This window comes from Marmota flaviventris, chromosome 7, assembly GCF_047511675.1.
Source record: "Marmota flaviventris isolate mMarFla1 chromosome 7, mMarFla1.hap1, whole genome shotgun sequence".
In the NCBI taxonomy this organism is placed as follows: Eukaryota; Metazoa; Chordata; class Mammalia; order Rodentia; family Sciuridae; genus Marmota; species Marmota flaviventris.
The window spans coordinates 123,696,614-123,719,848 of NC_092504.1; the positions used below are offsets into that span (position 1 = coordinate 123,696,614).

General features: G+C 43.6%; 1 protein-coding gene across 9 annotated transcripts in view; it reads left to right on the top strand.

Annotated features, from left to right (window-relative positions):
* Znf827 (zinc finger protein 827) overlaps window positions 1-23,235 on the top strand; it is a 163,261-nt gene that overhangs the window by 18,846 nt on the left and 121,180 nt on the right. For all 9 annotated transcript variants that reach the window (XM_071614640.1, XM_071614641.1, XM_071614643.1 and 6 more), the window contains exons 2-3: window positions 11,135-12,187; window positions 21,412-21,584. In XM_071614640.1, the coding sequence (XP_071470741.1) occupies window positions 11,135-12,187; window positions 21,412-21,584 (1,226 nt within the window). The remainder of the gene's footprint in view (window positions 1-11,134; window positions 12,188-21,411; window positions 21,585-23,235) is intronic.

Consider the following 23,235-nt stretch of genomic DNA (forward strand, 5'->3'; position numbering starts at 1 on the left):
AATTTTTGTTAGATAAGCATCAGGAGTTCTATGGCTCTTAAGTTCCAAATTCAGGTTGGAGTAGAACCAGGTCTCGGAGTCTTATCCTGGGTTTTCGCTGCTGTGCCATCTTGCTTTCCCCAGATCCTTGAATGGAAAGGCACAGGGACAAGCCCTTCCTCTGATCAGTTCGTGTGGGACTGGGCAAACCCTCTGATCTGGCTGTCAGATGCATTTCTACACATCTCAACAAGTAAAGGTGGCCTCTTTGAATAAGATCTTTAATGTTTTCCGCTTCTTTTCCTTTGCATACTCAAGATGGGCCTTAAAATAATTTCCTATTTACCTGACACACCCAGGTCAAATGGCTAGAGAAAGATTGAGGAGCCTATAATGGATTCACTAAGGAGTCCCACTCAGAGGATTCCTAATATCATCTGATACTGTGTTTTTCCAAAACTAAAAAAAAAGAAAGATTAAAGCAAGGCTGTGTTGGTAGGTGTGTGTTGGTGTGAGGGGTGGGGATGGGTTCATAGAGCTGTGTCCTGCCCTGGACACCTCGGAGGCGTAGCGTTCCTTGAGGTGTGGTTTGTAAACCACTCATCTATTCTGCTTCTCATGTTATACATGAAAAAAAAAATGAGGCACGGAAGTGTTTAATGACTCATGCAAGTAGCTACATTAATAGGATGGTGCTGGAACTCATAGCCATACATCTGAATTTTCCATACTGTTTTAAAGCATTGCTCTGCTTTTATTACAAAGGAAAAGTACCTGTTCTTTAGAGCAGGGGTCGGCAAACTTTGAACCGTTTTTTTTTTTTTTTTTTCCTTTTCTGCAGTCCCTGGAGCTGAGAATGGTGTTTATATTTTTAAAGATTGTTTAAAGAAATCAGCAACAACAACAGAAACAAAGGGGCTATCACTGTATGCGCTTCTCAAAGCAGAGATTTACTCAGAGATTTGCTACTGCTGATAGTAATGTGGAAATACAACAAGATTTTTTAAAAAGGGCTTCCTCAAAGTAACTTCAAAACACATAGATTTAAAACACAACCTGATTAGTTGAGTATATTTATATCAAAAAACTTCCAAACTTGTGTTCCTCAAATGAACTTCTTTCAGTTGCCCAATACATTTTTATTCTTCTTTTCAAGTACCAGTTATTCACGGAGGATAAGCTGGTTGACTAAATTCTGATAATACGTGGGAGATGTAGCTGAGGAACTGCAGACAGTCTAAAAAAGAAGTGGTGTGCTTATTCACATACAAAATCAGGGTTATGGACTCCTCAGAGGGGAAGAACAAAAGGAACTGATGTATGCCTGATGCGAGTGGTCACTCTGGGGCTGTACATATGCATGCCAGAGGGGTTTTTTGGTGTCTTTCTTTTTTTGGAGCATCTACCTTGAGGTTGAAGCTTATCTAAAGCAGCAGTAGAGCATATTTCTTGACCTCAGCCTCACCACTTGATGCATTTCCAGAAGCATCTGAGCTTTGTTGGGAAGTGAAATGTCTCCTCTGGAGCGTCACTGGTGCTGACAGTGAACCCGAGGACAGCGCCAGGTTTCACTCAGGTGGAAGATCTAGCACAGTGAAGACCCCAAACATGTCTGAGGAATGGCCGAGAAGAAAGGGAAGCCAACCCCAGGAATCTTCCAAGGGAATGAAGAGGATAAAGCCCCTGGATTCTGAGCTGTTAAGGGGGTGTTCATTTAGCTGAAGCATATCCTGGCCCCTGGAATTACTTTGTTGGTTGATTGTTGACTTTGTTAATTTTTATGGTCTTTCTGCCTCTCATCCTTGACTTCTTATGTGTGTACCAGAAGATGGGCAGGGAAAATAAAAGAGAGAAGGAATAAGAGTACATTTGACTGCTTGATAGTAGCCTTGGCACTCAGCCTGCGAGGGGTAAAGCTTAAAATCGTTGGCTTTAATGAGTGCCTTAAGTTAAGTTTGAGTTAGGATTTTTTTTTTTATTTTTTATTTTTTTTTGGTGGTGGTGCTGGGGATTGAACCCAGGGCCTTGTACATGGGAGGCAAGCACCCTATCAACTGAGCTGTATTCCCAGCGCACGGGATTGTTCTTGTCATCAGTTGTCCTTTGGTGCCATGGATTCTTGTGCATGGAGAAAAAATATTCTCCCACGATTTTGTGAACATGTGGGGCTGGAGTGGGTGGGGGAGCTGCCTCCTCTGCATCTTCTGCTTAATATGTATTTAAGCGCCAAATGCGAAGCAGTTTCATTTCTTTTCCCTTGCTAAGTGTCTTATTTCGCTTGGCCCTTTTGTTTCTATGTATATGTGTAATAAAGAATAATAAAGAATTTGGGCAGACAGAGGATTACGACCATAAGCTTTGTTACAAAAGTGCACCATTTTAGTGTTCTTGGTATATGTCCCACAAAGAAATTTATCATTTTATGTGTAATCTAAAATTTCCATAGGTGGTCATTTATCTATCTACAGAGCGCTGTTTGTTAGGCTGTAGAAAGCATTATGCTATTATTAGGGCTTTCTTTTCTGGTTAAGTTCTTCTTTGATCTATTAAGGATTTCCTGGTAATTTCAGTAGTTTGGTAATTTATCGCTCATCTTGAAACAGGTATTGGTAATGTTAAGATGAAAACATTTATACAAGAGGAAATAAAAGTCAAGGAAGCAGATAATCGACCGATTTATCAGCCTTAGCAGACAATTTTTCTGATAACGACATGGTAGCCATGGTAAATTTACTTCTGATTGCTTGAGGGGACAGATTCTATATGCTTTTTGTAGCATGGAGGTACATGAAAGGGTGAAGGAGCAAGTAATCAATCCGTGGACTAACCAGTATCGTTTTGGTCTCTAGATTGGCCTTTTGGCAAATGGATTCAAGCTATAATTCGAACTGTCCCCTGGTCATTAATTTGCTACAACATATGTAAGGACGAGTATATGTTTATTTATTTTGTTTAGAGATTTCTGAGTAGCTCTAGAAGGCCTCTCTTGCTAATGTCTGTTTTTAATCTTTCATTTGAAAGAAATATGACTAAAATTTAGAGATAGGCGGAAAAACGTGTTAGTCCACTCACAGTTCTTCAACCTCAGGATTTGAGATCGAGGGGAAATAGGTCATTTTTGTACCATCATACCCAGCTTAGGCGAAGACGGCATTCCTAACCAAGGCTACGGTTGAGAATCTGGAGGTGAAAAGAATCCAGAGAAACATCTCAGGCCTTTGTCCAGATTTATGTGGCCTTTATGTGACTTTTAAATGGACTCAGGAGAGTCTTTCAGTTGTAGGGACCAAGGCAAATGCAGTGGTGTTTTTTTTTTTCTTTTTTATCCCACATTTTAAATTAATGCATTATAGTTGTACATATTCATACGTGAACATAATCTAACAATATAATTTGGCCAGTACCCTTTCCAGCACTTCCCTTCCCCCACCCCACCCAGCCTTTTATTTTACCATCTCCCTTTGAATTTCATGAGATCCATTCCCACCTTTCTTTTCCTTTTTCCTCTCTAGCTTCCATATAGGAGAGAAAACATATGACCCTTGACTTTATGAATTTGGGTGATTTCCCTTAACATAAGGATCTCAAGTTCTATCCATTTTGCTGCAAATGACTTAATGTCATTTTTTCTTTATGGCTGAATAAAACTTCATTGTGTATATATGTACCTGTTTCTTTATCCATTCGTCCGTTGATGGACACCTAGGCTGGTTCTGTAGTTAGGCTGTTGTGGATTGTGCTGTTGTAAACAAGGGTGTGCGTGTCAACCTGCTCTCTGCTGACTTCAGTTCTCTAGGATAAATCTTGAAGAGTGGTACAGCTGGGTCTGACATAATACTCTGGAAGGCTCTCTCTCTGGCTGCTGGTTGAGGCCACCAGGGCAAGAAGGGGAGGTAAGGATTCCAGTGGGAAGGCTACTGCTGTAGTCCAGGCCAGGGAAGGCAGAGATGTATACCAGGGGGTAGTGACTGAAATGGAGAAAAGTGGCCAGATTTGGGATGTATATCCAAGGTAGAAAACCAACAGAATCCATGAATGATTTAGAAGGGGAGTATAAGAGAAAGAGAAGGGTCAGGGGTGGCTGCAGGGTTTTGGGTCCAAGCTGTCGGAAGGAGGGAGGACTTGCCATTAAGCAAAAGCTTAATGGAGGAGCATGGCCAGTTCCGTGGCCATGGAGGATCTGGCCCTTTCTGTGAGAATACCAAATCTAGTTTAGACACAGTGGAACTCACTTTGAAGATACGGAGTGGTGAGTTCATTTTCATTACCTTTTTTTAAAAAAAAATCCTGGACGTTCAAAATAATGATTGGAAGACACAGCTATGCGTGGAAAACTGACCCTGACCCAGGAGTCCCCTCTGCTGTCTCAGCGTGTGTCTTCTCCCCTGACTTCCTCTCCCTTCCCCGGGCCCTCCCAGCACACAGCACCTTTCCCCCAGCTGGCCTGGTGACAGGAATCCGGGTGTCTTCTCCACCCTGGCAGTTTTAAATAACTAGCAGTTTTTAGATTTTCTTCCTGGCCACACTGACAGCCGTTGGGTGCCGCGGGCATCGATGTGTCCACACCGTGGTCTCCGAGTCTGTGTCCTGTGGAGCCGATTGCGGGCTGTGCGCTGACCTCCGTCAGTGGACTTGGAGTCCTGAAGACCCCACAATGTCCCTTAGTGGCAGGCAGACCTGGTGTGGGAAATGTGCTAAGGCGAACAAAGGGACAGTTTAAAAACTGGCAGGTAAAACCAGTCCGAATGTGGATAGATGTGTTTTATGCTTCACATCATAAAGTTGGATCAGAACGGCCCGCTATGCAGCAGAAGAGACCTTTATGAAGCATGATGGAGGTCACTGCTTTTGTCTTCCTGGTACCTCTCCCCTCGCCTTTCTTCTCTGACCCACATTGAGCCCATTGTAGAACCGCCCTCTGGCTTCAGTGATAGGCCCAGGCAGGGCAATGTGACCTCCAGCCCACCAATCAGAGGGGGAAAGACCTTTCTCCAGTGGAAAGTCATAGAGGGTGACAACCCAGAGCCTGTGGCAGCCAGGCTTTCAGTCTCCTGGGAAAAGTGGCCTGAGAGGGAGAAACTAGAGGCAAATGGTGCTTTTGACATCCTATCTGATCCCAGCTCCATTGTGCCCCTTCCATTGTTTGGTACAAGAACTGAGAAAAATCCCTTTCTGCTTGGCGTAGTCCTGCCGGTCCACTGCCATTTGCCATCACAGAAGCCCTAGCACCTCTACTACAAGCAGGGCTTGAGCCAGAGCACAAGGTGACTAACTCACAGCCCGGCCTCAAGGCATTTATGATCTGTGGCTTGATTTCAAGTCCAGCAAGTACACTGAGATAATTGGTAAAGTCTACCTTTAAGGAATCAATAGGTCATGTGTTTCTAAAATGCGAAGAATTAAGGAACTAAGAATTTTTTCATTGAGGTCAGTTATTTATTTGGCATTCTTAATTCTTCACCTTTTAAAAATACACCCCCTAATATTGGCGCTCTCCACCACCGGACAGCCTGTCCTTTCTGATAGTTTGCAGAGGAGCGAGCCTGTTTAGAAATGATTTCCCAGCATCTCCCATTTAAATCTTCATCTCTTGAGGTGCACTTCCGAAGCCCCCTGCACCGTTGGAATTAATCCTGTTGTGCTCACACACCTGTGCTCTGTTCCTTTGTCATGGCACAAGCCCTTGTGAATAGAATGCTCTTGTGACCCCTCGCCTCCCTGTGGATTATAAACTGTCAGGTCAGAGACTGTTGGGCATCTGAATGTCCCTGTTGCTGTGAACATCTCCCCGAACATAGCGTTCAGTAAGTGTTTGAATTATATCCATTATTAGCATTGATTTTGTCAATAACTTTTGTATACGACTCTTTGAATATTACAAACCACCTTTTTTTTTTTTAATTAATCAAGTTGCCCTAAAGTGTAGTTGTATGATTTGCGGCACATGTTACAGGTAATAATTGCTAATACTGGCCCACGTGTGTGGCCTTGAAAGCTAGCTGTAGTTGTGTATTAGGTAGGAAGGGAAGACTTGGAAGATTTTTAGATGAAAATGAGCCAGAAGGTTTGTTGGTAGGTGCCAGGTAAACACATCTGGTGGGTGGGGTGTTGGAGACGTTGACTGTTGATTATGAGTCCCAAGAGGTTTAGTCAGCCCTGAACTCTTTAAAACCTGCTGGCTAGATTCATGTGGACCCTGGTGGCAAGGGTGTGTAGATAGATTTAGAAAAGGCACTTTTAGGTCTCCATCTACCCTTGCTTCAACCTAAGCCAAAAGACCTGAAAATTAATAGGTGTCTCTTTCTTCTATATTCTTATTTCTCTCTCTCTCTCTCTTTTCTATATTCTTATTTCTCTCTCTGCCCCGATCCTTCTGAGTGAGGATGCTTTGAGTTGAGTATTGCTCCAGTCAAATGCATCCAGTTAATACTGTCAACCAAGAAGGAAGTGAATGGCAAAGGAACTCTTCTCAGAGAATGTGGGGGTAACTGTGGATATTGGGTACCCACTTGCTGCTTGAGAACTGAATTATAAATAAATGTGCTAGGTAGTAGAGTTTTGTTTTCCCCGATAGAAAAATATTCACGACATGGAAACAAAATTTCATTCAGTGTGTTTTCATTCTGCGATGGCACCATTTTTATTCTTAATTCTCCGAGTTGCTGATTTTTAAAGGGAAAATACACATGCGAAGATAGACTATTGTGTAAAACTCACAAGAAGCAGTGTGAACCCAACAGTCTGGAGACAGAGGTTGTTGTAAGATTAGCAATGGAAATAGCTTCTTTTTCTGAAGGTTAAAAATAATGTATTTACTAGAAGTTATTTGCATTGGCCACTTAGAGGCTTCCCGGGATGCCTTAGTTAAGAAAGCTGTGAAATCCACAGGAAGCACTTCCAGGACCTTTTGCTGCTCTGCGATTTCCTAGGAAGACTCCGTGCTGGTTGACAGACAGGAAAATGGAGGTGTCTTACTGCTGGGATTTCTCAGATGGCGGCAGAGAGAGGCGAAAGGCAAGGCTTGTGTGTCCTGAAGGTTGCTGTGTCCTGCAGCCTCGTCCTGGAGGTTGCAAGAGAGCTTCCTGGTGAGCTTCCCAAACAGAGCACCTGTTCCCAAGATGTGGCGTGAAAGGTGCAGGGTGCCCTGAGGGGTGCTCACAGCAGCTGTATCAGAGCATCCTCCAAGAACCCCTCCTCTGTGAAACGGAACATGAAAACAGAGAGGAGCCTGGCAGACAAAATAAATTCGTCAATCTAAATAAACAATATTTCTGGGAGAAAAATCCTTGCAGTTTTGTGAACTGAAATCATATTGTTTGTACCTCTTCTGATTTTTCCTCTTCGCAACCTTACTTATCCTACATTCATTTTTCTCTAAGCTTCCTGCACCTTTCATGTGACCTCATGGGATGCTGAATAATTTTAGATGTTTCCCCTCAAATTTCTGCTCTTGTTTTTTTTAGTCCGCATGCTAAAATTCTTTGATGGTTTATTACTCGGATAACTTTAATTTTACAAAAAGCATCTTTGGAAAAGTGACTAGTAGAGTATTATGAGTTTAAAAATACACACACACACATATATATATATATTTTTTTTTTTTTTTCTCTATGTGTCCAAGTTTTCTGACAGTCCCGAGGAGTGTGCATCTCAGTGATTACATCTCAAAGAATGGAGGAATAAATGGTTGAGAAAAATGCAAGTATTTCCGGGGACATAAACCGCTCTGTGTAGGAGATGCTTTGGTTCCTTGCTTATTGGATTTGGGTTTGTGATTTGGCAAGGTTGGGAAAGTTGCCTGAACCGTAGATATTAGTTGTCTGTCTCATTCTAGAACATTCAATGTCCCCGAAGCTGCATCGACAACTTCTTCAGCTTTCGGCACACTCACTGCCTCAGCACGTTGGGAGGGGGACATGTGGCTCCCTGAGGGTATGGAGGGAGTTACGAAATTAAGCTTTGCCTTTGGGACTATGCCTGTAGATGTGCTAAATTCTTTAGGCAGTTGAAACAACTTGTGCCCACAGCAACAAAGAAGATGCCGCCAAAAGGGACTGGGAGGTTGGGGTCCTGGAATGGTGGGTCCTCACCTCTCCATGGCTTATCTCATGAGGGAGCCTGCATGCTGCCCTTATCCAGGAGAACCCCATGCTGACCTCTGACTCAAGAGTCTGGAAGGCTGGCTGGGTGGGAGGGCAGGGATGCTGCTCAGAGCTCTGTGCAAGTGGCCACAGGGAAGTCCCCTAGCAGGTTGGGTGACAAGTTTTGCCGAGAGCTCCTGGGCCAGGAGTACAAAGATTTTGGATTCTTGGTTCTGGCCTTAGTTCTTAGTGGCTATGTGGCTCTGATTTGATCAGTAAACTTTAGTGTATTTAACAGTCGGAGTAAAATGACAAAATCGGACGTGTGCTTGTAACTTTATGGTTCTCAAAACCTGACTTTATAGACCTTGTTAGCTGCCATTTACTGCACTGGTTCAGGGCCAGGCTTAACTCTCTGGATCTGACAAAAATATAATATAAAAATATTTAATTTGGAAGCATATATGTTCCCGTTCTTTTATTTCATGAGTATCCATAAAGATCAAAGAAGAATGATCAATTAATTCTTGCTGGAGTGATTTTTAAATCTTTTACTTCTTTTGCTATTTATAGTAGAATTCCCATTTGATTCTTTGGAAGGATGCTATATTTATCTGAAATCAAGAAAGGTGGTTTGCTAAAGAAACGTAAAATTAGCCCTGTTGTTAAAATTGATGTTGACTGCTGGATGTTTGGTGAAAAAGCATCCCTCCCAGGAGAAGCCATTGGGGAGCTGAGGAGTTTGGGGTCACCGCCAATTTCAGAAGAGATGAAAAATCTTGAAATCAAGTGGGCAGAGGGAAATGTGGCAAATCTCAAGGAACCAGGCTGGTTTTAACAGAGAAAATTCAATTTTATCTGCTTTTTCCCAGTAAATTCCATTTGATATTTTACATTTTCTTGATAACTTAATAAAGAATCTCAGGAAAGAGTTGCAGAACTTTAGCTTAGTGAAAGAGAATTTGTCATTTGTGACATTTCTTCTCTAAATAGCATGGGAAGATCAATGTATTAGCTTGTAGTTCATGCATTACTAGCTCTAGCTGTTTCTATTCTGAAAAGAAACAGCCTGTGATGTGGCAAAACCTGGCACAGTGAGGAATTTGGCTCAGTCCCGAAACATTCTTTGAACTCTGCCAGAGAAGCAGAAAATAAAGCACAATCCCTGTCCTCAAGGAGCACCATTGTAGGAAGGAAGCCAACAAGAGACAGATACTTTAAAGTGATATGAAATGTGAAAAAAACTATAAACAGGAGAATGTCAGCTGTGCATTCCAAATATGCACTCAGGGCACTTCCTGAGTGTCACCTGAGCTGAGCCCCGCCTTCCCTCACCTGGGTTCAGCCTCCTGCCTGGGTCTCCCTGTCCCACCCTGTACCTGCAACCTGTTCCCACACAGCAGCCAGGACTGTCCTTTGGCACTGTAAGTCCCCTCATCCCGCTTCTCCACCCAGCACCCTCTCTGGCTCCCAGTTTTGCCAAATGCAGAAGACTCACAGCTCACACTCGCGAGCGTGTCACTCACACGCTCGGTCCAGCACAGCTGCACACTCACACCCACTGCCCTCTGACCACCCCTCCCATTGCTTTGACCTTCCCTCACTCCATTTGGCTTCCTTGATGTTCCAGGGACCCGTCAGGTATGTCCTTGGGGCTCTCACAGTGACTCTCCACGCGGAACACTCGTGCGTGGACAGCTGCTCTGAGTGTCACCGCCTCGGTGAAGCCCCACCCTGTCCACTCTGTTTAAAATTACAACTTGCGTCCATTCTTTTTATCCTGCTCTACGTTTTCTGTTTTGTTTTGTTTTTCTCAGTGCTTATCACCCCTCTGGCATACTATATGATTTATTATTTATTAACTTTGTTTAACATCTGTCTTCCTCCTCCACTGATACGTAAGCTCCAAGACAGCAGGGCCTTAGTTTTTGTTTAATGCTGTTCAATCTAGAATACAGTCTTGAACAGTCTAGAACAATGCCTGACATGCGACAAGTATCCCGTCATTATTGGTCGAATGAGTGAATGAAGGGATTAGGAGAGACCTGAGAGTTCTAGGGAGAACTGCAAGGAAGAAACCCTGGAGCTGGGTGTGGAAGGACATTCCAGATGGGATTTCATGAGCAAAGACAGAAATGCAGCTGAGCTCCCAAGAGCTCCTGGACTGGCAGAGTCCACCTAGCTGGGGGCTGTGGGAGGGCTGGTGGCAGGTCGATAAATTAATGAATAGGAAATATCTCAAGGGGATTCTTAGTAGGGTGAAGGAACACGCTGATCACTGCCTCAAGGACATGGCAAGCATGTTGGTGATTGAAATCTCAGACCTCAAGCAAGTAGCACCCAGAACGTGGGCATGCCGTGGTGGCAGGGCATCGGTAATGCGAATGGCGTTGGCTAATAAGATCTGGTTTTTATACAGTGCTCAACTGTTTGCAAAACATGGTCACATGCTTTTTAGGATGTAAGCTTCATAGAGTGAAGGGAGTCAGGCAAGTATTGTTAACATATTTGGATAAGCTTTTGAAAAAGTTACGTGCATCTTATATTGGAGGAAATGAAGCCTCAAAACCAGGTAAGTGACCTGCCTCTGAGGTCAGGAGTTAGAAAGTGAGGAAGTGAATTCCCACTGTCTTGTCTCACGGCCAACAGTTTCCCCAGTCTACCAGGCTGCTCTTGAATTCTGACGCTCTACTGAAGATAGGGTGCTCGTTTTTTGCAAGGGTTCCGTTTTCTGTTTCCCCATTCATTCAAAATAGCCATTTGTGTTGTTTTGTTTCACCTGTCACTTCTTCACCAGATTTTTTTTTTTATCTTTTCTGCTTTTCCCAACCAACTTACCCTGAATAATTACTGGAAAAATGAATACAGGTGGTACGTGGGGTGTGTGTTCCTCTGCCGGTTCAGCATCATGCCTGTGCCTGATTCAGCTCCTGACTGCTCTTCGGGCCCTTGCTGACTTTCATTGGGTTCTTGGGTGGAAGGGAAGGGAAGGCTTGTCATCATCTCCATGTGCTGTCTTGAGACTAACTTGTTGCTCACTTTGGAAGTAAACCCGATCTTCTTAATTCCCCCAGATGTTAGTAGGCAGGAAGAGGCGGAGGGAGAACTCAGTGAAGGAGAGCACTGGTATGGAAACTCTTCCGAGACTCCGTCAGAAGCATCCTATGGAGAAGTCCAGGAGAACTATAAGCTGTCTCTGGAGGACCGGATCCAGGAGCAGTCCACTTCCCCCGACACCTCCTTGGGAAGTGCCACTCCCAGCAGCCACACGCTGGAGCTGGTGGCTCTCGATGGTGAGGTCCTGCGAGACTCACTGCAGTGCCAAGACCACCTCTCCCCCGGAGTGTCTTCTTTGTGTGAAGATGACCCCCCAGGTTCCAATAAACCCCTGAGCAGCAACTTAAGGAGGCTGCTGGAGGCTGGTTCCCTCAAACTCGAAGCCACAGCCACGGCCAATGGCCGAGTGGAGTCCCCTGTGAACATTGGCTCGAACCTCTCCTTTTCCCCACCGTCCCATCATGCCCAGCAGCTCAGCGTTCTGGCCAGGAAGTTGGCTGAGAAGCAGGAGCAGAATGACCAATACACTCCAAGTAACCGTTTTATATGGAATCAAGGTAAGTGGTTGCCAAACTCAACCACCACCTGCGGCTTGTCCCCGGATTCAGCCATCCTCAAGCTGAAAGCCGCAGCCAATGCTGTTCTGCAGGACAAATCTCTCACCAGGACGGAGGAGACCATGCGATTTGAGTCCTTTTCCTCCCCCTTTAGCTCCCAGTCTGCCAGTTCGACCTTGGCAGCTTTGTCCAAGAAGGTCAGTGAGAGAAGTTTGACTCCTGGTCAGGAGCACCCACCTCCGGCCAGCTCTTTCCTGTCCCTGGCTTCTATGACCTCCTCAGCGGCCCTTCTGAAAGAGGTAGCAGCAAGGGCTGCGGGCAGCCTCCTGGCTGAGAAGTCATCCCTGTTGCCCGAGGACCCTCTACCGCCACCGCCTTCTGAGAAGAAGCCAGAAAAAGTAACCCCACCACCTCCACCGCCACCTCCACCACCCCCACCGCCACCGCCACAGTCCTTGGAATTATTGTTACTCCCCGTTCCCAAGGGAAGAGTTTCCAAACCCTCCAGTTCAGGTATGGAATCTTTTCTTTTCTTTCCGTCATTGGGTAAGTCTTTGACTCTCAGCTGCGGGTCTGAGTTGGGGAAGGAATAAAAAAAAAAAAAGCAGGAGCACAACAAATACTTTAAGTAAGCAGCGTAGTAAGTCTTTCATGTGTGTGTTACACAAAGACTTCACAAATAGCTTCATTTTTGAGAGATAATGAATAATCTTAGAGACATACAGTACTCCCTCCCTTTCATGGTTTTTTTTTTTTTTTTTCCCTTACCAAGTTCAGGCTAGGTCCATACCAGATATATTTAATGGGGAAGATCAAAGCATCTTTGTCATGGAGTGCAAGGCATCACTGAACACAGAGGGAAAAAAACCACTGCTTTTGAAATAGTGGGCAAGGGAGCGCCCTGCTGCCTCTGTACAAATGGACTTTTGTATAATCACTAACTACTCTGCCCTAATTTATCACAATATACACTTTTATGTTAGCATTTTTATTATTACCTTTTTTTGGGGGGTAGAATTTAAACCTTTTATTTATCCTATTCTATCATTTCTTGCCATTTAAGAACTCTTAAAAAAATAATGGTGAAACATAATCCAAGCATTTCTTGCAAATGCTTTATGTTGTTCAAATCCAATCTGAAGGAATGTGCATTGGAAAATCTGAATCGTGGGTTTTTCTAGGGGAGACCATCTTTCCGAAGGAGAGGTCACTGTCACATAGAGCCTTGGCATTCACAATTAATCATCCAAGGGAGAGATTTAGTCACTTGAGTTCTCACAATGGAAATGTCACTTTGTGTACTGGTATGCTTTAAAGCTGTGTGCATGATAAATACACGTTTCTGGGGATGGAAGTAGGGGTTTCGGATGTCTCCTAAGGGATATCCTGTCGGACCGGAACAGGAAGTGGGCTGCGTGTCTGCTCATTGGTATAAACACCACCACTGTGTGTGTCTGGCCGACTTTCAATTATTTGAGACAACATTGGTAGAGTGCTTGGGACGGCACATACTGGCCCGAATGATCACAACTAACATCAATTTGATGTATTCATGACAGACTTCCATTTAAATGGCTGAGTGAGCTGTATGCCTAATTATAATTACTTTAAAACTATATAAACAGCAGAATAGAACTAAGACAATGGGTATCTGGGACTTGGATGACTCTACTGATGCAAACCATTCACTCCCGAGTTTCAGAAGTGTCCATAAAACCTCGAAATGTTTATCAATTCTGAGTTTCATTTCTTGTAACTTCTCACCTGCCATCTGGTGTAAGAAGGAGAAACATGGATACAGTCAGGAAACAAGAAGAGGAGAGGGAGCTGGGTAGTATTGCAGTGGAATACATCACTCTGGATTTATAGAAATTTTATTTAGAGTGGCGGAGAGAAGGAAGGCTCTGTGTATATTCTCTGATTCTACTCATTGCATAAATGTATGAATGCTCTTTGCAATACAATTTTGTCTGGGCATTACTTACTCGGAAAAGCTTATACAAATTTAATAATAAACTTAGTTGACTAAAGGCTTGGAAAGAAGTAATAAAACCATGTCTCCTGAAGGCCAACTTACAGCAGCTTTGTTACTTTAAAGTGGTCTCTGGAATAGCCAGCAATGGCTGTGAAATGTAACTTTTTCACCCAAATGATTAGAAGCATGTAAAGAGGAGAAAGGGGTCACAAGCTTTTTGTTTGTTTGTTTTGTTGTAGGATATGCACCCGAGGGGAAAAAAAAAATGTTTTCCCTTTTTAATTTAGATGCACTTATCCCAGGCCAACATCTCCAAGGTCTTCTCAGCAGAACTTAACACGGGAGATCTTAGAAAGATCATTTTTTCCCCCTCTTCTTTTTACTGAATTGATTCTTTTGCTGAAACACTTAATATTTTAGTCAATGAATGTTCAAAATGTTCAAGTCAAAAGAAGAGGGAAAGGAACTCCTCAGATTTGGGCTGGATGACCCCTGCCAAGTGACCCCTGCCCAGCCCCCCATCCCTGTTTTCCCCATGCCTCTGTGCACACTCCAAGACCCCGTGAAACAACTCCATCCGTGGGAGTAATTACATTAAAAAAGAACCTTTCATTTTTAAAAAAACTCATTCAAGAGGAAAGATTAAAAACCACGAGGCCCTTGAAATCGTTCTGCGTCCATGTGGACACATCCTCAACCCAGGTTCTGCTTCTTTATGGGATGGACTGGCCCCAGGGAGCTCTTCAGTTAAGGTGAATGTCATTGCTTCTCAGCAGCCCAGCTTGATGGTGAGTTAAGGAGTCCATCGACTGATTTTATTTATCTTTTCACCATGAGAGACTTGATCCTCGTGATCACTGATTTTGCAGTCTGAGGAGTAGAAGGGAAAGGGGTAGATGGTTTTCTCCATCCCCGCATCTCCTGGCTCCCAGTCTCCACCCCGCCAGCTTCCACACTGTACTGTTGATCTCAGGACAACCTGGGAACTAGATTCCAACAGGACTCCGACTTTACCTAAGAAGCATTACGGGAGTATGGTTCAAAGAGAATTGAGTCAATGTGTGACATTTATCTTGTTAGCAAACAGACAGCCCTGTTTTTAAACATTTCTCATTAGTATTATTTTTTTTTCTCTGCATTTTAGAAAGAACTCTTAATTCAAAATAGGTGGGCTGACTTCTCATAGCAGGGAAAGAGTTTCTGTTGCCTAATGACTTAAATAAACAGATAATACGCTTTCCACCCTCACCCCCTCCCTGCTCCCTGCAAAGCCACAAAAATAAACTACATACCCTCCTGATTTCAGTTTTTAATTTTTTAAAAGCTGTTTCCCAAAACGTTGCAAAAAGAGCATATAAAGTTGATTCTAGAGTTCCAAAGAGCTCAAAGAGCTGTGCGCCGGAGAAGATGATCCCGTCTTGAGTAATTTGGACACCAGCATTGCTTTGACCTTCTTTAGGTCGAGGGAAGTCCAAACCATTGAAAAAAAAAAGTGTCTTTTAGGTCTGGCCTTATTCTTCTTTTTTGAACAGGATTTTGTTGTTGCCGAGTCATGGTGTATTTAATTCCTTAAGAGTCCACCACTCGGTAGCCTTTCCACCCCGCCACAGAGATGTGACACTGGAGCAGGAGGTTTCTTTCATGTGACCCTGCACCCCCAGCACATGCTACACTGCTTCTCTGAAAGGGGACACGATAGAGGGAAAATGATGTCTGTTTGCTATAAAGATAAATGTCACACATTGACTCAATTCTCTTTGAAGCTACTGTTCTGTGCAGCTAAGAATAAAATAAATGGTTTTTATTTTCAAGACAAAGTTTCTTGTAGAAGGCCAACAAGAGTCCCAGATGCCAAGCTCCTAGTTAAAAGAAATACCAGGGAGAGTTTCAGAGAGAGGGTCTCCAGAACACCCCATGGTCCTGAATGAAATTGATATATACTTACACGCAACTTGGTCTCACACAGTAGAGAGCTGAAACTGTTTCCTGGGTCAATGCATAAGAGTGTTCCGGATTCTGTTTCCTTTCATATTTATGGGATGTTATTAAAATTATTGCAGGAGCATAGAAAGTTCAGAGCAGGAGATGACCTCTCCTGATATTTTCATCCACGCTTATTATAGCCTTAATCTGTGATTGATCACATATATGAACGTCAGGCAAATTCACTTTTTAACCAAGATTCAGAACTGTCACTAATCTCAGTGATATTCCCCTAAAGATTTAAACTTAGGCTGATTGTCAATATCAGACTTGTACCTTAGTTTTGTTGAATACTTGCTAGAGTATGCATTGATAATGGCAGCATGAATAACAGCAGGTACACCCATTGATATCCTTTGCTAACACGATTTTGCTTTTTGTTGACCTGAAATAGCATTTGAGATATACGCCCAAGAAATTTCACTAGAAGATGTATATTATTAGAAATAATATTATTTCTATTCACTATAATACCCATGTATATTATTAGAAATAATATTACTTATATCCTTAATAATATCCATGCATATTATTAGAGGGGAAGATAGGTTATCCTACACAGATGTGCACCAGTGGTGTTGAAAGTCTGAAGTGGAGATGGTAATGATGCATGGATTATGTACTTACAAGGTCAGCTGGCATCTTGAATTTCTGTGTGTGTGGCCAGGTCTGTATGCAGACTTGCAAATGCTCTTGACTTTCTGCAAATTGCCACATAACATTTACCCAGAGAAAGTTTGATTTCAGAGTCTATAGAACAATGACATTTGTTTAGAAAATACCTAAGCGACTAAAACTCTCCATGATTAACAATATTTTTTTAGTCCTATCAAAGTTTCTTTTTGTTGTTTTATGGACTTATATCTAGACAATAGGGTAGAACACCCAATTGGAAATGTAGAGATCGGCTCTAATCCTAGCCTTGCCACTAGGTCACTTGCAGAAAAATTTTAAACATACTACTGCAGTTTAGTTTCCTCATCTGTAAATTGGGCTGGTCTCCTCCTCCTCCTCCCCTTCCTCCTCCTCCTCCTTTTTTTTTTTTAAACATACCTTGCATTTAGTTACTGCTTATTTCCTAACCTAATTGTCTATTAACTCAAAACAAACTTTTTTTTTTTCCTATTTTTGAATTGAAAGTTCCCTATCAAACTTCCCACAAGGTCGCCTCTGCTTTGGGCAGAACTTGTCCATGGCGGATAGTTGAGCACGTATCATGTCCTCTATTAAAGGTGTAGTCACACTGTCCATTATTAACATCAGCTTTTCCGAGTTCATTTCTGGAGATGTCTGAGGTGTGAGTACAGGACCCCCCTGCTCACCGTCCATCCATTCAGGCCAGGTGTTGGCCTGCTGTGTGAGAGGCATCAGCCCAGGGGCTACACTGGTCCACTGGGACTTCCTGGCACCTCCTGCACCTCTCCCTTCCACTCCCAGCCTGGGCTTTACTTGGCCCCCTCAGCCCAGCCCTTTCCATGTGGTCTCATCACAGCCAACGACACTGACCAGGGGGAACCTGTGTCAGACCTGGCACTGTTAACGTTGCTGGAAATACAAAGGTAAGGTAAGGCCCTGCCCCAGCCACGGCCCTCTCCTCCTTCTTCCTCTGCCCTTCCATCTCTTCCATCTCTTTTATCCCTGCTGAGCTGAATTGGGCCATCAGGAGTTTGTCTAGGCTGAGTGAGACCCTCTCCTGGCAGCACAATGGACTCCCATTCCTTTATTACCATGGCGGGCCGGGCCTGGAGCTGCGTATTTTTTTATGTGCTGTCAGTTGTTTCAATTTGCATCTGTTCTGAGGATGAGTGTTCTGCTTTGGAGGGTACACCTAGAGTTTATAGTCATTGCTATCACTGCAACAATTGCCACTACCAAGAGCTTCCATTTACCATGTGACAGGCGTTTTATATACATCCATTATCTCTTTTATTCCAATAATATTATTGCCTATAAAGAGAACGGGTTTTATCCAAAGGAGCGAATTAGCAGCTCTCGCTCCCACTGGGTCTATTAGCATTTGGTGGAATTTAGTTTTGTTTGCACGGTTACTAACTAGTTAGTGATAGATTGGGAGAAGCTGTTTATCAGGCTGTTGTCAACTAGGTAAAATTACGAACATTTCAGTCCCATTGCTCCAAGAACGCACGGTTCATTGTGAGGAAGTGACCATATCTCCCTGAGCTCTAAATCAGAGTGAAAATTTATAGCTATCAGTTCCCTGAAAATAGTTTGGCCTAGGAAGTAGAACGCATTCCTGCTTCCTCCTGCTCCGAAGTAGTTAATATCAGGTACACATGGAGGATGTCCTACTAAAATGTGACATTTCCTCCTTGAATAAATAAAAATGTAAATGTTACTAGGGGAGATTACTGGCCAAATTTGAAAATCAGTCTTTGTCTTCTATTGACTTTTGCCATTTAGCTTCTATTTTCTTTCTATGCTGCCGTGATCAGTTAGACCTTCCAGTTATAGGAGTGTAACTGTTTGGCCACATTTCTTGCATTTATTCTTATTGTGAGGATTCTAATTTTTCTCCCTGTCAACCCAAGGACACCATAATCTGTGCACAATTCATACATATTTTGATATTAATTAGGACTAAGGAAGCATAGCTCCAAAATGAAGTGGATTTATGTGAAATACTAATATGCAGGATTTAATGTAGTATACTCTATCATAACACTTGACATATAAAGTTGTTGATTAGGGTGGTGGCTGGGAAGGTGTCCGAGAGACTAGGAAGCACATTGGTCGTATTAGGCAAGGCAAGGTGGTAGGGGAACCCGCCATCTAGACATGTTTGTTCTTCTAGTTCATGTCTTCTTATGCCTTTCCTCTGGTGTGCCATTCAATCTCTGACTAGTGGAGGACATCTCGTTTTTGTTTTTTTTTTTTTTTTTCCCTCTCCTAGGTAGTTCTGTAAAATTAGGCAGGCTAGGGTTAGTGGGAAATACTTCCTGAAGTTGGGGACCAGGAGCAGCCTGTTTGTATCTCCTTCTCTTTGATGTCCTTCCAACCCCAAACTGGCATCACGGTCATTCTTTTCCCTCTGTTGAAGGACAGTTTTCTTACCTAGTGTCCTGATGCAGGCCTTTCTCTCAGATCTGTTGTTCAGCCGGGAGGCTTGTGACCAAGATGTCAGGATCGAGAAATAAAAATGAAGGGAAGAAAAAGAAAAGCCTACGGGGCAGAAGACGGATGGGCACTGTCAACTGAGAGCAAGGATTGCTTACTCCAGGCCTGCACAAGCGCATTTTCCCCCAGTGAAAGGGCACCTCAGTCCCCACCCCACCCCATTCAAGCAAGGAAGTACCCGCAGGGGACACATTGCAAGGAGCCGGACCATACAGGCCTGAAGGGCACAGGTTTAGTCACAGGATTCTTCAAATTGCTCCGTTAAACTAACCAATGTCGCCTGTACCCATCTCGGTAAAACTGCATTTCTTGAATTCCATAACTTTATTCCAGAATCTTCCAGGCTCCGTCCACTTCAAGTGGTCCTTTGCATGTAGAGTAGAAAGTCAATTGACTCAATAAGTAAAGAGTGAGATTATCTTAAAGTATACACTTGGGATGTTTCCTTTTAAAATTTAGAAAGTGATGTGTGCATTTAAAAATTCAAACAGCACAGAAGGATAGAAAGAGAAAAATGCAGGTTTCCACCCCAAACTGCCCTTTCATCCACGATCCTACCGCAGTAACTGCCAAGGGGTTTCTTGGGTGCACTTCCAAAAAATGTTCATGCAAATTCGTGGATGTCATTTTTTGTTTCATTTATTCATGCTGATTTTTCCACTCCCTCTTTGTTATTTTCTTTCCCAAATATTTCAAAGCAAGTCCCAGATACCATGTCCGTTTGCTTGTAAATACTTTCATATTTTTATATCTCCAAAAGATAAGGACTTGGAAAAAATAACCATCTTGCCACTGTCATATGGAACGGGATCTACGGTGGCTGCATGGTATTACAGAACTCCAGGCAGTAATCAAGATTTCCTCCACAATCTCAAAAATGTCTTTTCTTAACCATTGCTTTGTTTAAATGGGATCCAGATAAATCTCCTACCTTTCCTTTGTCTTATATATTATCCCTTAAGACTTTTTAAAGTCCATAATCCCTTCCCTTTTTAAAATGCCATTTACATATTGAAGAAATTGGGTCATTTCCCCCGAGGAATTCCCACATTCTGTATTGGGCTGATTCCCTGGGTGGGTTTAACTTACTATTATTTTTTTTCAATATGTATTTCTGGTAAACTGCTGATTAGAGGCTTAATTGATTTTTTTATAGGAATATTTCATTGATGGCCTATCAGGAGGCACACAGTGCCTGTCTCATTTCTAGTGATGCTGAATGTTGTTTGATCCACCCTTTATAATGTTCCCTGTCAGCCCGGTGGGGTGGCATACACGGCTATCCCACAGGAGGCTAAGACAGGAGGACCGCAAGTTCAAGACCAGCCCGGGCAACATAGCATTCACTTACCATCTCAAAATAAAAAATGAAAAGGTCTGGGGATGTGGTTCAGTGGTTAAACACCCACTTCAACCCCCAGTTCCAAAAATAAATAAATAAATAAATAAGTTCCCTGTTAATCTTTTACCCGATGGTTCCAGCAGCAATTGGTTTCTCTTTTTTTAGAGAATAAATATAGGCTCACCCTGGACATGTGGTTTTGTGTCTCGCTTTATCCTCTGACCCTAATATCTCGGACATGTTACCACATTAGATGTAGATCAGTTCATTTTAAATGGTTTCGTGTAGTTTATTTTATTTTTTTAAAAAATGTTTCTCTGGTTTGGAAATATTTCGGATTCCCATGATTTTAGAAAGGAACACCGGAACCTTCAGCTCTCCGTGCTGTCATTCCTGAGTCCCCCCGTCACGAGGTCAGTGTGGTGCTGTGTAGTGTGAGTTGATGGACCAGACGCTCAGCCATACAGTCGCAGCAGAGAGCCTCCCCGTGGGGCTGGGGCGGAAGAGATGATCCGAGCTTTGCTTGGAGGGGGGAGCTGGTGTGTTTGCTTTCTTGAAAAATGGAAACATTTGTGGTGGCCTAGTGTGGCTCTTCCCAAAGCAGACAGTGAGGCCCAGGCCAGAGCAAAGGAAGACGGCTCTCATTGTCAGTAGCCACCAGAGGGACAGAAATAAGAGGATGAAAAGCCCTGACCTCGGGGCCCCCTGATGGCTAAATTGGCAGCAGCATCTATCTGCACAAGCCACCGCTAAACAAGTCAGCAGTGGGGATCCTAAAATCTGTCTCCATTGGAGTTCAGCCTGTGAGGTTGATGATAGCTGTTTGGTTTTCAGAGGACCAGAGCGTTATTCTCTGTCCCATTGGATCTGTCTTTAGTTCTCACCCTTTCCCATATCGGGGAACTAGGAGGGGACTCAGGCTTGTTGATTTCCTTCAGGAAGCAAAAGCCCTGAATTCAGCCCTTGGTGATGGCAGAGGGGGCATGGAGGGCCCTGAGCCAGCAAGTCGTAGGCCTCGCAGGGCCCTCCTAAGCGAGGGATGGCCCTCTCCCAGGAGACCCCTCAGTCGGGATGGTCAGAGTTGGGCCAGTGGAACCCAGGCAGAAGTGACTAGATGAACATGAAGCAAAGCAGTCACAAAACGTGCCCACGGGTAAAATCTGGGAATCATCAAAGGAAAAAAAAAAAAAAAAACCCTAGGTCATTTTTCATGCTTTTCATGCAGCAGCACATGGGCATGGGTGCCAGGTTCGGTGTGCCTACTTGTTTTCCCTGACGTTCCTTTTCTCTCCTTCCTCCAAGCCTCAGAAGAGGAAAGCGGGAAGCCTTTCCAGTGTCCGATTTGTGGTTTGGTTATAAAAAGGAAGAGTTACTGGAAGCGGCACATGGTGATCCACACAGGTTTAAAAAGTCATCAGTGTCCGCTCTGCCCATTCCGGTGTGCTCGCAAGGACAATCTCAAATCCCACATGAAGGTAAGCCACCTGCGGTCGGACCCCAGAAAGAGGCAGGTGCAGCCAGGGTCCCTGCACACAGCCTAGTGCAGGAGGCTGCTGTGGCCGGAGACGGTGCTCAGCGTAGCAGGTAGAATTCAACACAAATGAGGACCATTGAGAAGGGTCTCTTTACAACCCCAGTGCCAGTGCACTTTACAGCCAGGAGCTTAAGGCAGACTCTTCAGTAGGCAGATAATAAATGTAGCATAGAGCTGTCCTTTCTTATGGAGGAACAACGGCTTCACTGGGCCTTGCGTGGTGACGCATTTCTGGGGGTGTTGGGAGGAGGAACTGGGAAAAAGCAGGAAAGGTGGAGTCCAGGAAGAGCTACTAGGCCTGAGCACCAAAGACAGGGCTCCCGGGCCCGCCCACCTCCTGGAGAGACCTGTGCAAACCCAGAAGAGCTCCCTTGTAGGTGTCCGGACACTGAAAGGCACCTGGATTTTTATCTTATTTTGCTAAGGGACCAATGCTGACAAGACTGAGTGGCCTCTGTGAGGCTGTTGGTGTAGGACATTATTTTCGATGTCCCAAACCACTGGAAAGCTCAAGTCTGTCATAAACACGTAGAGAATTGACTAGAATCTCTTATGCGACATGGGGGAAAACCTGGTCATGGAGAAATCTTCTTAGAAGACCTCACTGATTCTACCTTTTGACTCAACTTCAAGCAAGAGCTTTTAAATTTGATTGATGTGAATTTCAGTCTTATTATGCAACTTTCCTGCCACGTGGCTTTAAGCAAGTTATTCCTTAGACTTTCAATTTTCTCATCTGTTCAATGGGAGCTATGGTGCTTGTCTGGAAGAGCTATCATCAGGATTAAAGGAGGTGATAGCGGCAAAATGTCTGACACAGAAACGGTCAGTGGCAGTTATTAAAATTAAATAAATGTTCAGTGGCAGTAACTTAATAACTGCCACTGAACATCTTAAGAATGACAGTGATATTTCACTGATATTTTCAGTAGGGCTCAACTGTTGACATTATTTACAAGCCGTCTCCCTTCCTGAAATAAGCCCAGTGTATGTATGTAATTAAGATATTTGCTTATTTCGAAATCTTGTAGTCTGAGCCTTCGGAATAGATCAGTAATCCCTGTTCTGAACTGTAGCTCTTAAAAGAGTGTGATGGAACAAAACTTCTATTGACTTTAGGAAATAGCTTAGAAGATTAAAAAAAAAAAACAATTAAATCCATGATGTGATTTGTTTTCTATCATTTGCCTTCTTCTCCTGGGAGTAGTGTGCCCTTCATCTTCAGAATTCACTTAACCAGGGGCTCTGGTGGGTTGGATTTTCCTGTGTTTACTTGGGTTATGGCTCTAACCCTCCTCATCCTCCATCACCTCTCCCCAAAGGAAAAGCCCATCTTTGAAACCTGCCAAATTGGATTTCATTAGCAAGATGAGACTTCAAAGGAACTGCCTTTGCAAAGAAAACTTGTTTTAGTTACTGCCTCCTTAGCTGTGTTTAGAAATCAGGCCCGGTGAATTTACAGCTTCAGTGAGCAGAAAACTTGCATCTAGCCTGACACCTTGTAAGCTTGGTTTCAGCTCAGGGTCACTTAAAACAACCTATTTATAAACCCAGGGGGGAAAAAAAGCTGGGTTTTCAATAGCAGGAACTAC